This window comes from Colletotrichum tamarilloi (genome assembly GCF_030869305.1).
Source record: "Colletotrichum tamarilloi strain Tom-12 chromosome Unknown Scaffold_103.1, whole genome shotgun sequence".
Classification (NCBI taxonomy): domain Eukaryota; kingdom Fungi; phylum Ascomycota; class Sordariomycetes; order Glomerellales; family Glomerellaceae; genus Colletotrichum; species Colletotrichum tamarilloi.
In genome coordinates, this window is record NW_026849486.1 from 41,192 (window position 1) to 56,291 (window position 15,100).

Here is a 15,100-nt window from a genome sequence, read left to right on the forward strand (position 1 = left end):
GCTATACGTAATTTACGTAAATAATAGCTACGAACTACGCCCTATTGTAATTATATAGGATAAGTATAGTAATATTAAAAGTCCTGTAAAGCCTCGTAACTATTTTTATATTGCTAAATATAAAGATTATTAAATTACTAAAATAAAAAAACGGATAAGCTAGCTATAATAAGCGAAGATACTCCGTAATTATATTGACGTCTACTTACTCGCTTTTAGTAAAAAGTCGTAACGATAACGATACTCTTTATTTTGGGGTATTAATATAATTAGTTACGATTTTTATTAAGTAAATCTATTTACTTATAATATATAATAGTACTTCGGTTTGCTTAAAGGCTTCTTACGGTAGGTATTTTAAAATTACTTCCCCTATGTTTTAAAAAGAAGCGAGCGGGTAACGCTTCTAAATAACCCGCAAAGCGTATTATAATATTTTTAATATTATGGAGGTTAAAAGGTATATAGTAAGATAATAAAAAATCTTATAATTGTTTATATTAATAATATATAGCGTAACGAAGCTTCGGTTAGCTATCTAGACTTTATATTAGGCCTTATATATTTCCGTAGTTTAACTTATTTTTATATTTTGCTATTAAAAACTTGCGCTAGAAGTATTTTTAAAGTCGCTAAATATTACCGTTTATATAACTAGGAGTTACTTTTTTTATCTATTTATAACGTAATTCGGCTTCTATTTAGCTCCTTATAATAGTTATAAGCTATTTATTATAAATAGGCTTAATATTTAAATATTAGAAGCGCCTCTGCTACTGCTTATCGGTCTCCGTTTCTAAATAGGGACTTTAATACTACTTCTTATTATATAAGGGTAGAGGCCCTTTAGATCTAACTTAAAATTCGCGTTTTAATAATTTCTCATTATTCTTTACCCGTACTTCTTATATAATCTTCTATTTTTATTTTTTAATATACTTCTATACGTTTATTATTCGCAGAGCGTTTATTTTAGAGAGGTAGGAAATAATGCCCTTAGCTAAAACCTAGCCTAATAAAAGCCCTTACGATATTATCTTGCTATTATAGTAACGGCCGCTTTATTATTACTTATAGTTGCCCTTAATGCCTATATTATTATGACTTTTTTATAAGTTCGATATCCCCCTAAACGGATTTCTATTTTTTATATACTTATAGTTATAAGCTATTATTATAAACCTCGAGCTTAGTACGTATAACGGTTTCTAAATAAGTATAGCGTACTTCTTAATTAATACCGTATTAATATTATTTATTACGGATCTAAGCTACGTGCTCGGTTAATAGCTATACCTAACTATCTCAGTTACTTTCTTTATTCTAAGCATAGTTTTATACTACGTATCGCGTTTTATTAGCTTAATATTAGTAGGACGGTTTTTCTAAAGTATCGGTAGTGCTAGTATTATCGTTTTATACTTATTAATTTTTATTAACTTCGTCCCTTTATTAGTTTGGCTTACGTAGTACGGCGTAGTATAAAAATACTCCCTTTTAGGCTCGTTTTTTTTTTTACTAACCGCGCCGTTTATTTTTAATTAAATAGTATAGGTATTAGGTAACTATACTAGTCCTATACTAAGTAGCGTTATTACTTAGTATATAACTTAGTATTAGATTTTTTATATTATATTTTTATTTTGCGCAGCTAAACTTATTTTCGTACCCTAGCTCGTTAATATTACGTCTCTAGCTAATAAAATATATAAAAAACTTAAGGATATAAACTAGTTAGGGAACGCTATATTTATTAGCTCGGCTACTTTATTATTAGTAACCGTTTTTTAAAGTAGTTTGTATTATAGTTAGGGTAGCGCCGGTATTCTTATACTATTACTACTCGGGGTAGTTAGTATAGCGCTAATTATTATTTATAAGTTATACTTCGTAATATCCCCGTTTTTATAATGCCGACTTTTTTAAACCGCTAGCTCTATTGCGATATATATTTATAGCGCTATTTAAAGCCTCGTAGTAAGAGCGATATAATACTAAGTACGTAATATAATACGCTAATAATAATTATAGATATATGGGTAGCTATATTACGTACTTTTATACTTTATAGATATTAAGGGGTTTACTCCGGTTTAAATTAGTATCGTACTCTTCTTTATTATATTTACGCTAGTGCCGGTATTTATTATTACTAGTTGACTTATTATAGTATTTAATAACTATTAGTAGCCGATCTGGGCGGGCTAGACTTTAGCTACTGTTATTTCTAGGCTAATAATACTATAAGACGTCGAGATGCTAATAAAAGTATAGGTACCGACGCTCGTCCTTTTTAGTCTTAGCTATAGTTTTATTTTAAATATACAGAATATAGTATTATACGCTCTTTATAATAAAAATAATAAAGTAATTATTGTAGTAATATACGCCTTTTTTTAATAGTTTAGTATAATAATTAGAGTAGGTATTAGCAGATCTATTTTTTAGAACGTAATATTATATAAGCTAGAGGATAATAGCTTAGCCCCCGTAAGTACGTACGCGGGTACTTATATTATTTTTACCCTATTTATTATAACTAACGATACTAAGCTACGATTTAAAATTATAAATACGTACGTATATAGCCTACGAGGTATTTACGGACTATATATTAGTATATTTAAGTTAGCGCTCTTAATAAGCTTCTTAATTTAGAGGGTATTACTAAATAGGAGCCTACGATCTAAGTATACGATATATACGTAAGTAATAGGTTATAGTAGTATTTATAATAGCTTTTATAGCTCTAGGAGTTAAGCGTACTTAGGGAGGAGTATTATAACCTACGCTTACTTTACTAATACTTAATAATACGGTAGTATAGGTAATATTAAAGTCGTAGGATATAATATATTTTAAAATACTACTTAATTTTAAAACCGGCCGTAAGCTATTTTTTTTTTAAAAATTAATACGCGAACTCAAAAAAAGGCGCGTATAAATAATCCGTAATAGAACTTTACTTAGTACTATTTTAAATAATAAGAGCCTAACTTCTATAAAGCTACGGAAGTATAATTTTTTAATATATATATTAACCCTTAGTTAAGAGAGAGAGATTATATAAGCGGAGTATTTATAAAAGTAGATTGTTAAGTAGGACTTACGCGGTATTTATATAGTATAAAGAGGTAGAATATGGGTAGTAGCCCGGATTAGACTATATAAGTTTAGCCTCTTATACGTTCTTTTTATAAATATAGTTTTAAAATTTATTATAAAGTATTCGCTTATAGTCGAGTTTTAAAAAGGAGCGATTCTTATTAGCATATCCCTAGTTTATTATAGGGTTTGCGCTCTTATACGAAGGAATAAGTTAGCGTATTAGATATACTTAACTAATAGTATAGTAAAATCTAGATATCGGTTATAGCGCGCTTAGTTTATTAAAACTTGTAGTATAGCTTAGCGTATTTATTTCTAGATTTAGGGCACTACGTATTTACTACTTAGCGTAAAATAATACCGCAACGTATATTACGAATAAAAAGTTAACTATAAGATGTTTAAATAAATAAAGTAGGGAGGGGATTTACTAGCTATCGCATGCTATTATACGAGGCTAGGTTAAAGGACTTATAGGGTAATAAACTTCGTAGTAATTGAATATAAGTTTAAAAGCTAAGGAATTGAAAGGCAGTAAGAAAAGTAGTCTTTTATTAGTATTAGCTTCGCAAACTAACTTAACTTTTATTTCTAAACGCTAACGTATTATGGAAAATAAAAGCTTTACGAACCTTCGGTACTATTTTATAAAAGTAACTTTACTAAGATCCCGCGTTATATTGTAGTTTTATAACTATATTATTTTATTAAGTTAAGCGTATACTTAGCGTACATTGCGCATACTATAGACTTAAAAAGTATACCGTATTATATAATTTTTTTTAAAAGCCTAATTTTAATAAGGTCGATTTTTTATGCTTAGAAATATAAAGCCTAAAAGGATAATAAAGAAAGTTTTAAAAATAGATTAACTTTATGAGAACCTTCCTGGGACGACGTATATTTTTAGCGTAATATATATAATTTTAAAGGACCGGGTGGCCTATATAAGTAGCTTTAAGCGTCTAATACGGCCGGTTTATAACTTAATTTATATATATTACGATCTGAGCCTTTTTCTAGTAAAATATACGTAATGGGATATATAAGTATTTTATAAAATATTTATAATCTCTATACTATACCGAACCGGGACCTTTTTCGTTATATTATTAAAGTAAGGTCGATCTCTAAGGTATTCGTTCGGAACGTAAATCGGTTTTTACCCTCTATTATATTATTTCGAATTGAGAGACCGATTACTAAATATTAGTATTAATATAGAAAGTTTTTATAATTGTAATTACTAAATTAAAGTAATACTTAGCTATATTTTAAACGTATAAGTAGCGATTAATATAATTAATTAGATATATGACGTAAGAGTAATATATCGCTATATTAATAAAGAGATAAACGATAAGAAATTATATATTAGTAACCGTTTAGTATTATAACTGCGAATTATTCGTACTTATAGGATAAATACTTTGGTAAGGTTAAGGTAAGAATTAATATTCGTAACGGCTATACCGCAATATTTAGCTTAAATAAGTATTTCTAATTTACCCTCTCGAGCGCTTTATTAAACTCGTTAAATGTCTGCGCATATTTATTACTGCTTATTAATAATTATGGATTAGTCTATGCTCTACTAAGGCCCGTAACGAGGGTACTATTATTAAGATAAGAGTAACCGATCTAAATATACTAATAACGTTCCGCTACTACCCTAGTTTACTATACCTAAGCTAGACTAGCTAACTTACCCTTAGCTAAGCATAAGCCCTTTATAAAGTTATTAACTATAGAATAGAGTACTATTATTATTATCGATTATTAGATCTAAAATATATTAGTCGCTTATAATAGTACGTTAGGGCATACGTCTTATTAAGGTCTATCCCGTAATTAATATAATGCTCGTTACTATTATCGTTTTGTATATTATATTTATAATTAGCTTACGACTTCGTTATGTTATTTAACGAGTAGGGACCGGTAGATAGGAAGAAGGATCTATTTATAATTATTAGTATTTTATAAAAATAACTCTAATATAGACCTACTCGTCTTGCGCTATTAAAGAACTGTCGTAATTTATTATATAATAGTTTAAGTTAAGGACCGACTAGTTCTAATCGCCCGTTATAGTCTTATAAAACGTAACTATTTTATATTTTTTATTTATTAGCGTACCCTAATTAATATAAGAATTTAAAAAGCCGCGCGGTTAAAAAAAAGTTTACTTTTTTATAAGTTAGTATATATACTACTCCCCTAAAACGTAACGTAAGATACTAGATATAAAAGCTAAGTAGCTTAGGACCCGGACAACTTAAAATACTATAGCGGATATTTAATAATATAAGTCGCTAGAGGGTACTAGCTTCGGATTTATAATATATTTATATTTACGGAATATAAGATATTTCTTTTAGCCCTAAGTATAGTTATAACTTACTTTTTTTTAGGGTTATGTGATTTTAACTATTTTAGGATTTTCTTAGCTACTTTAAACTTCTCTTATTATATACGATTGAGATCCTAGAGGCGCAAGCTAGAAGTATAAATAAGCGTATGTTATTACGAAGTTTATTTCGGCTTTAGTAGTAATAAAAACTAACTAACGCTAATTTAATTTATTAATTAAATTGAGCCGTATATAGGTAGATATATAAGTATAAAAGACGACTACGTCTATGGGAGTTATCCTCTTAGCTATTATTAGAAAGTATCCTCTTTATAGTATATACGTAATAATGCCGGTCGAGCTTAGAATTATTAGAGGACTAGTAGGTACCTTATTTCTCTTACTTATATTACTATGTAGTATTTATAATATTAAACGAGATTAAAAACGAAGTTATATTATAGGCTATGCTATGAGTTACGAGGTACTTCGCCCGATACTAAGGATTTTTAATATTTCTTAAATATTATAATTTCTGGGACTGTAAATATTTAGACTCCTCTTATAACCGAGATATAGGATACTAGTAGTTTTTAAAACTGTTTTTAGGATATAATGTATATACTATATATTTCGACGCGCGTATAGTATATATAGTTTTTATTATAGTAGGCGAATAAAAATAACGAATAATTTATTTAAGTACCTGCTGTTATGCATTTAGTATTAAGCTTAGTTTTCTTAAAGTTATATATAAATCTTAAGCTCTCTTATAATTGTTAAATATAGCTCGTATTATACTATATATTACCTCTAACTTAGGGTAAGGAGAGAGACGCTACTATTAAAAGCTATATATAGACGCTTTTAAATACGCCCCAGAGCTTACTTCTCTACGTACTATCGTATATCGTATTTACTCTATATATTATTTATAATATACCTCGAGAACGGGTCGCTATAGCAATCTCTAGTAAGTTTTATTTTTTTTAACGAGAAGAAGATCCGCTTTTAAAAAATAACGTATAGTATAAGCGTAACCGTAAGCTTTAGTATTTATATAATACCTTAGGGATTAGAGCTAAATCGTACGCCTCTAATAATAATAAAAGTTAGCTAATTTAACTTAATTTTTATAAAACAAGGAGAGATTGTTATTATAATAACTTATTAGCTAGTAGCCGAATAGTTAATCTATTTATCACTAGCGGTTATTATAGCTATTAGAGTTGCGGGTATATTCTATTTCTAATTTAATAAATAGAGCCTAATAACTCTCTATATCGTAGCGTTAATCAGGTAGCTACTTTTCTTATAATAAGAATCTATACTAAAAGTTATAAAGAGGTATTTAAAATAGTAAATAAATCGGTTTTTTTAGTTTTAACTAGGTTACGAAAAATAAATTATAAATACTTAGCGTCCTTAGTTACTAACATATAAAAAAGGGTCGTTCCGAACTTAATTAGAGGCGGGTCCCATACGACGTTTAAGTATTTACGCCGTTATAATACATATAACTACCGTCCTCAGAATAGTCCTCGGAATAAAATACGTACTCTTTATACAATACTTTTTATTAAGGAAATAAAATCTTTTATTATTAATAAATATAAAGTTCCCTACCTTTTTATAGATAAATAGATTTAGAGTATTAAAGTAGACTAATATACTATAGCTACTATAATTATATAACGATTATAGGGCGTATACTTCTTAATCCTACTCATATACATTACCCTTAGTATAACTACTATAACCGTACTATTAAAAGCCCCTCTAACAAATATATTAATAACGGCTATATTTATAAGCTTTTTTCTCTCTATATCTACGATTATAATACCCTTTATTATAATTATTATAGTTATACTCTCGTTCGTATCTAGTAGTACTAGCAATTCCCCTAGCTCTAGTCTAGTTATTATATAAATCCTAGTTTTTCTTTTAAATTATGCGTTCGTTTAACTAATTATCAGAGCGGCTTTATTTTTTATAGAAATATAAGCGTAGTAGTTTACTACTATTATCTACCTATAGGCTAGGTTATTATTCCTAATAACCGTAGGTATAGCTAAATAGATTATTATAGAAACTAGATCGTTTAATATTTTTAAGTATATTTTAATTAAGCGTATTAATATAGAGTAAAGGGTCCTAAATTAAGTAGCTAAAGAGGCTATTTATTATTTATTAGTTCTTTATAATTAGCTAAGTTAAAACTAATTAGCTTATATATAAATTTAGTTGTAAAAGCGGTATTTACTTTATATAAAGTATCCTACGTTATCTCTTAGTAACTTATATAGGCTTCTAGGAGGTAAGAATCTAAATAAAGGTAGAGAATATATAAATAATTATAAGAGCCCTGGCTAGCCTAGCCGGGGCATAATAAATTACGTATATTTTTATGTGCTTTTAATTACTTTTAAGCGTAAGAGTACGCTTATTATATATAAATCTACTATTATTAAGTAGTGGCCGTCGTTATAGTTATGTTAGTAATCCCCCATAATAAATACGACTACTAATTTAGTAATCCGCTCGTTAAACGTATTACCAATATAACTAAGTTCCCTCGTTTTATTTAAAAAAAGTAGTTAAAGTTAGAGAGCTTAGATATAAGAAATGGGCTTTTTTAGTACGGAAAACGCATAGTTAAATTAGATACTACCGGCCGGGTAAGTAATACCTAGTTCGAGTGTTAAGGCTGCGTCAGTAATAATTATCGTTTTCGTTAAGAACATTAAGATATAGCGAGAGAGGCTAGCGGGCCTAGATAGGGGTAAATTAGGTAAATAATTCTCTTTAAGTTAGTATTATTAGCGGATAATTATGGGGTTTACTCGGGAGAGATCTAGGACCTAGTACGAGGTAACGTACTATATACCCTAGGCTTTGCGAATCGTTAATCTTTACTTACGGCTAACCTTATTTACTTTTTCCTAACGGAGTAAGCTACGACCTTTCTTAGTATATATAGGTAGGTCGTGGCAGATAATGCGTTACTATATAGTTCCCAGAACGAAGGCAAACTTATTTTTAGCCCTCTACAATCTTAGCTTATAATAAGTTATACAACTTAATTATTTATACAAATAAAGGGTAAATAAAAAAAGAGGTAAGTTACGCGTATTCGAGAGTACTTACGTAATAAGCAATATAGTATAAAATAAACGAGATTCTAAGCTAGCTAATATAACCTTATCCTATTATAACGCCGTTCGAAGCTTACTTAGGTAAGGTAAGAATTATCGAGTCATACACGCTAGTTAGTCAATAATATAACTATAGCGAATACTACATAGTCTTTTACGTATTATAACAATTATTAATTAAGCGTTAGGTCTAAGGTTTGTTATTACTCGCAAATGATATAATAAAAAGCTCTACCACGCTTACTATAGAGATTATTACTTACGTCTATTTATATTTCTTCTTCTTATTTATCTTATAAGCTAGACTTTAATAAGCTTAAGAAGTTCTCTAGCGAGCTATTTACTAACTCGTCTTAGGAGGGAACGTATAAGCCCTTATAATCCTATAGTTTGAAGTATTATAAAAAAAAGGGAAGAATGCCGTTTAAGATAAGGTCTACGACCTTAGCTACTTCTCGAAACTAAGTAATCTACATAGCTTTAATAAGTATAGTATTTTATTCTTATTAGTTAGTATTCTATAACGTAGCTATTAGTAGTCTTAGTTTTACTGCCCTATACTTAGAGAGCTTAATATACTTATAGCTTTATTTCGGTATTAGCTTTAGTAGCGGCTATAAGAGAGTTTCTTACCTAATCGAGTTCAAAACGATTTTTTATAAATATAATCCATAGAGTAAAGTAATAGGCCGCTACCGTAATATAGCTTAGCTCAATCCTAATATATCTTTTATTTAATAAACTATACGTTAATAAATATTACGCAAGCGGGAGTATATTTAGTACCTTCGTATTTATAATACTAATTTAATAAAAGAATACGAACGGACTCGGTATTTTAAGTAAGTTCTTTATAACGTTAACTATAGTTACCTTAATAAAAAAAATATTTTCTAGTTAATATCGCTCTACGAGACTACTATTGAGTTTAAATATAGAAAATATACTCGATTTTTTAAACTTAGTTATAATAGTAAAGATAATCGCTCTAATTATATTAAAATAGTATTCTAATATAACTCGAGCTAAGAGAAATCGGTTAAGATAATTAACTACTAAATAAACTGTTTTGATAGGGATATAGAAATATATTACGAACTAAATAAACTTCGTATAAATCTATAATCATAATACCTATCTCTACGGTACGCATTCTTAAATTTCTATATAATATACTAAAGGTAAGGTCTTTTACTAATTTTAGAAATTTAGTAACAGCCTAGCTTAATACTCGTAAGTAATCTTATTTACTTTAAGTCTTTTTAAAATAAAAAAACTAATGCTATCGTACTTTTTAATTATTTCTAAGTTATTTTTATAAGGTAAATATTTTTTATTATCTACTTTATATAAGCGTATTTTAAAAAATTATAAGACTTAAAAACGCTTACTATTTTTAATATACTACTTTATTACTTATATTTAGAAGCTTTTATAGGAGTTAAGAGCACGGCTAGCTATAGATATTATATAGAAAAAGTATAAGCTTATAAAAGTACTATTTTTATAGAACTTTTAGGTTCTTCTATTTATATATATATTAGTTACTTTTATTATTAAAAATAGTTCTTACTAAATAGCTTTTTAAATAAATAGGAAAGGCGGGTCTTAACCTATTTTTCCTCTATACTCTTTTTTATAATATAAGAGATCGACTTATTATAGCCTTACTCGTTATTATATAAGAAGTAAATATTACTTTAGGGCGCTCATTAGTATTAGAACTAGCTCTTAGTATTCTATGCTAACTTATATATAACTTATTTTTTCTCTTAGCTTATTAACTTCCCTTAGCTAATACGTAAAAATCGTAATAACTTTTACTTAAAAATAGCGTTATAATACCTAATATAAAAATAAATAGAAGAAATTTATTATTTTATTTTCTATAACCTTTTTAATAATACAATTAAGTGCGTAGATTTCGTTTTAGTTAATAAAGACTTTATATACCTCTTTTATAAAGAATCCCCGAGATATCTCGCATTTTAGTAACTATAACTTTAATAGCGCTAAGCGGGTTATCTAATTACCTACTAATTAGTATTATTCGACGCTTACTATAACTTAAAAAAAAAAGAGATAATTTTTAAAAACTTTACGTTAGCCATTTAGGACCCGTTAATTAACTAAAGTACTATAATAGTAACCGTATTTAATAAGCTCTTTTTATAAACTACGACGGCCGTAATAATAACGGCAGTATTTTATATATAAGGGCGCCTCTATTTATAGCTAATAGTTATTAATAGCTACGATCTATTATTAGTATTAAGGTATCGCCTATTATTATATACAGGGCTTATTATATCGAACGAGATATATACATAGGACTTTATTTTACGTAGGGACGTTTAGAAACGGTAGCAAAAGTAGCTCCGTAATAACGTACGGCTAATACTAAATAACGCAAATATAAATTTATAAGTTTAGCATTTTTTATAGTTAATACTAAATCAGATCTAAATTAAAAAAACTCAAAAGTTAGAGCATAGTTAAATTAGTAAGGATATTTATACTCTAGTTTATTAATTTGGATTTGCTAAATATTTCTCGCACTATTTATATTATTCTAGAAATTAGTTTTTCTAGGCTATACCCCTAAAGCTATAATATCGAGGACTACTATTATATAATAGCTACCGTTACTATTAGTATATTATTAATACGCTTAATATTAAAGTATAGTATAACATAGTTAGGATATAAGAGAAGGGCCTAGCTGTATAATATCTTCTATCTATTTTTACTTCGTTTATAGCGTATCTCTTCTTCTTTAAGTTCTATAGGTTCTATCCCTACGACTTTTATTCCTATTATTAGTTTAAAAAAGTTAATAGATTAACTACTACTAAATGCAAACTATGCGTACGGATTAGTAAGTTTTAAAAACTAGAGTAGCGTTTTTATTTAATTAGTATTTAGAAAAGGGGCTCTCGTAGTTATTTAAATTATACGGCGTATTATTAGTTTAAGCGAGGTAAAGGTATTAGGTTATTTAATATTGCTTTATTTTATATAGGGCTAAGAATCTAGAAAAGGCTGTAAAAATAAGTAACGGCTTCCTAATAAATTAATTTATAACACATATTTAGACTATACTATATAAGTTCTTTAATAACGTATCTTAGTTACTAAATTAAAAATAAATCTCCGTATTATATTACTACTTAGCTAATACGACGCTATTTAGTATAATAATTTAATATGATATTAAATCTTTTTAAATCCTCCTAATTACTTACTATATAAGTCGATCTCTTTTTTTATATTTTATTATATTGAGTATAGTAAAATATAAAAATCACTCTAGCCCTATCTCGTTATAAAAAGGTAATCCCGTTTTTAAGCTAGAAGTACTTTAGTAACCTAATTTCCATAGTTTAAAATAATGACTAAATTTAGTAGTACCCTGCTCTTAATAACGAGTAAAAAGATCGAAAATCTAGCTAATCTTTTTTTATATTATATTATAGATTACTATTCGTAGAGCCTTTTGCGTCCTATACTAATACTAGTTAAGGCTTATTCGCTAATTAATATAAGCATTTTACTTAGCTAAAAAGCTTATTAGAATTATATTAATTAACTAAAAATTACTTTCTGCCTTAGTAACTTAGGCTTAGTATTTTAGCGTTTTTACTATTTGCTACTTAATCTATACTTTTAGTATTACTTTTTTTATAGCGTAATAGCGTTTAATATTATACTAGCTTAAAAAGACGTTAAATATATTAAAGTTTATTTCTTTATTATTTATAAAAAAAATACTACGTTAAGCGCAAGTCTTTTTAAGTGCGCGATTAGTACTAAGAGCTAGTATTCTATATTAGTATTTTATAGCCGGAGCCGTTAGCGGCTACTCTTTAATATTATAACAAAAAGCCACTTTTATTTAGCCTAGTTTTAAGTTTAACTCGTTTAAGAAGTAAAGCTTTAAATAAATCTAAATAATAACATATACTTAATTATTATTTATATTATACTATATATACTATATTATATAGTATAACTTTTTAAAAGTGAGTTCTGTTATTATAATCTAGATAAGCCTATTTAGCGTATCCTTATTATACTATACTCTACCTTATTTACGATAAGATACTAATTATACGGCTATACTATTAATAAGGAGTTTAATAACGAGGTAGGTAATTATAGTAATCAAAAATTTATAATAGAAACGGACGAATTTAGGTACTAAAAAAAATAAGAGGATACTAAAAACTTTAGAAGGGTTCTGGATTTAGTATTTAAGAATACTACGCTTTCTAAATAGGGGTCTCTACCGAAACGACTTATTTTACTAAAGCTATATTTAACGCCTCATAAATTAACCTAGCCCTTATATTATCGTAGTACTTAGTAAAGTCTAAAATTCGATAGTAACTATATACTACCCTAGAAATAGAATAAGATTCGCTAGGAGTATAAATATAAAAAACGATTTAGCTCCCTAATTTATTAAAAATATTTATAGTTCGTACTAGGACTTAAAACGTACTAATAAATATCTTCTTTAAGTCTTTCGTCCTACTTAGGTTTTACTTTAATATCCTATTTATACTCCCACCTTTTTTATTATAATCGAAGAGCTAGTTTCGTATTACTTAAGAAATAGGTTTTTATTATAAGTATTATAAAATATAAATCGGAGGTAATTAGGATATCCTACTACTGATTTCTATAAGTTTATTAGCCTTAAGTAACTTATAATAGCACTAACTATACGTTTAAAAACCATAAGTTCTAAAACTATAAAGACCCCTATTAACAAGACTTATATAACTAAGTCTTTTAAACTAGTAAATAATGCTATAATAGAGGCTTATACTTTAAAAGTAAAAGAAGCCGCGTTTACTTTAGAAAGTAAGCTTAAGGGGACTTCGGACGGCTTATAAAAAGCTATTTAGGCCCTAAAAGTACGTATAAACGAGCTTAAGGCCGAGTTAAGTATAGTAAAATAAGAGCTTAAAAAGGCTATACTAGTTAATAAAGACCTCGAATAAAAAAAAAAATGCTAAGTAAAATAAAAAACAAAGCTCTCTTCGTTTTTTAAACGTCTATACTTATTATTATTATAAACGATCTACTTAACGATCCGTACGACTTAATAACGTTTAATAATTTTAAGTACCGTACTATAAATAACGAGAAAAGAGACGTTACTAAATATAGCTATCTCTAGGGGCGCGGATTTAATTAATACTATAATATTATTAGCTACGGACTACTTAATATTAAGAAGCTAGAGCTTTTATTATTTTACGAGGTCCTTAGTTAGAAATATTTAAATAACAAAAGGCATAACCCGAACTAAATACGCTCTAAAAAATAAAACGAGAGACTTAGAATCGCTATTTAAAATATTATATAAGTTATTTTAGAAAGCTATAAGGACCCGATTAAGTTATTAAATCCTAAATATTTAAAAATAAAGACGAAAAACAATACGTACTCTAATAAAAAAAGTATAGGGAGAAAGGAGCGAAGGAAACCCCTCCCATATATTATAATTAAAGTAAAGTAATTAAATAGAAGTAATTAAAAAACGTTCGAAACGCAGTTTATAATTAGGTCGGTTTTTAGTATAAAACTAATAACCACTATCCAAGACTATATAATTAGGGACCGAGTTATTTTTATAAAGGGTACGGTTATACTAATTACTAATCTAGCTATTTTTATAATTATTATTATTTCTTAAGATCGTTATAAAGAGTAGAAGAGGGATAATTATAAAAAAGAAGAGTATAGCCCTACGCTTTATAATTTACTAAAAATAATAAAAACTAAGCGCAGTATAAAAAAAGCGGCTAAGTAATAGAGGAGCTAGTTAAGTACGTCTTATTTATATAATAAAGCCCGATAATCTTAGGGTATAAATCGACGTTTAGTTACCTAAATCGTTATATTAAATATTTCTTTTTTTTCTTAATCCTAACCCTTTCCTTTTCCCTTAGCTAAATAGTATAATAATTAGAATTTAGTCCTTTTATATTTTACTATATTTATCCCCTAGTCTATTTCGTAATTATAAATTTATTTACTCTTAAATAGACCTCTAAACTTAGCTATTCCCTTACTCCTACTTTAACGCATTACGGAATTAACTCCTATATCTAAAATAAGAAATATCGGGGCGTCTATATTATATATTAACTATTCTTATAAAAGTCGTTTAACTTACTTACGTAGTTTAATATTTTTACTAATTATATACTATTCTTAATATATATTCTATATCTTAAATAACAATTTAGTTTCTATTTCTAACTACGGGCCATATACGTCGTTATTATTTATATAGAGCTTATATACGCAGCCAATACGAGAACAAAGAAAATATACTAGCTTTCGCAAAAAATATAAAACTACTTATACTTAAAAATTAACTATAAAATAAATCTTAATATTTATATATATAACCTAACTCCTATTATCTAGGTCGGAGTAACGATCTATAATTTATCTAAAAATA

The 15,100-nt window shown here is 27.4% G+C and overlaps 1 protein-coding gene across 1 annotated transcript; it reads left to right on the forward strand.

The window, feature by feature from the left end:
- Window positions 1–2,454: 2,454 nt before the first annotated feature.
- CTAM01_13726 (uncharacterized protein) lies at window positions 2,455–2,658 on the forward strand (the record flags this gene model as incomplete). The annotated part of the gene is made up of 1 exon (XM_060529728.1): window positions 2,455–2,658. A coding segment is annotated over one exon (204 nt), but the record flags the coding sequence as incomplete, so codon positions are not given.
- Window positions 2,659–15,100: the final 12,442 nt, after the last annotated feature.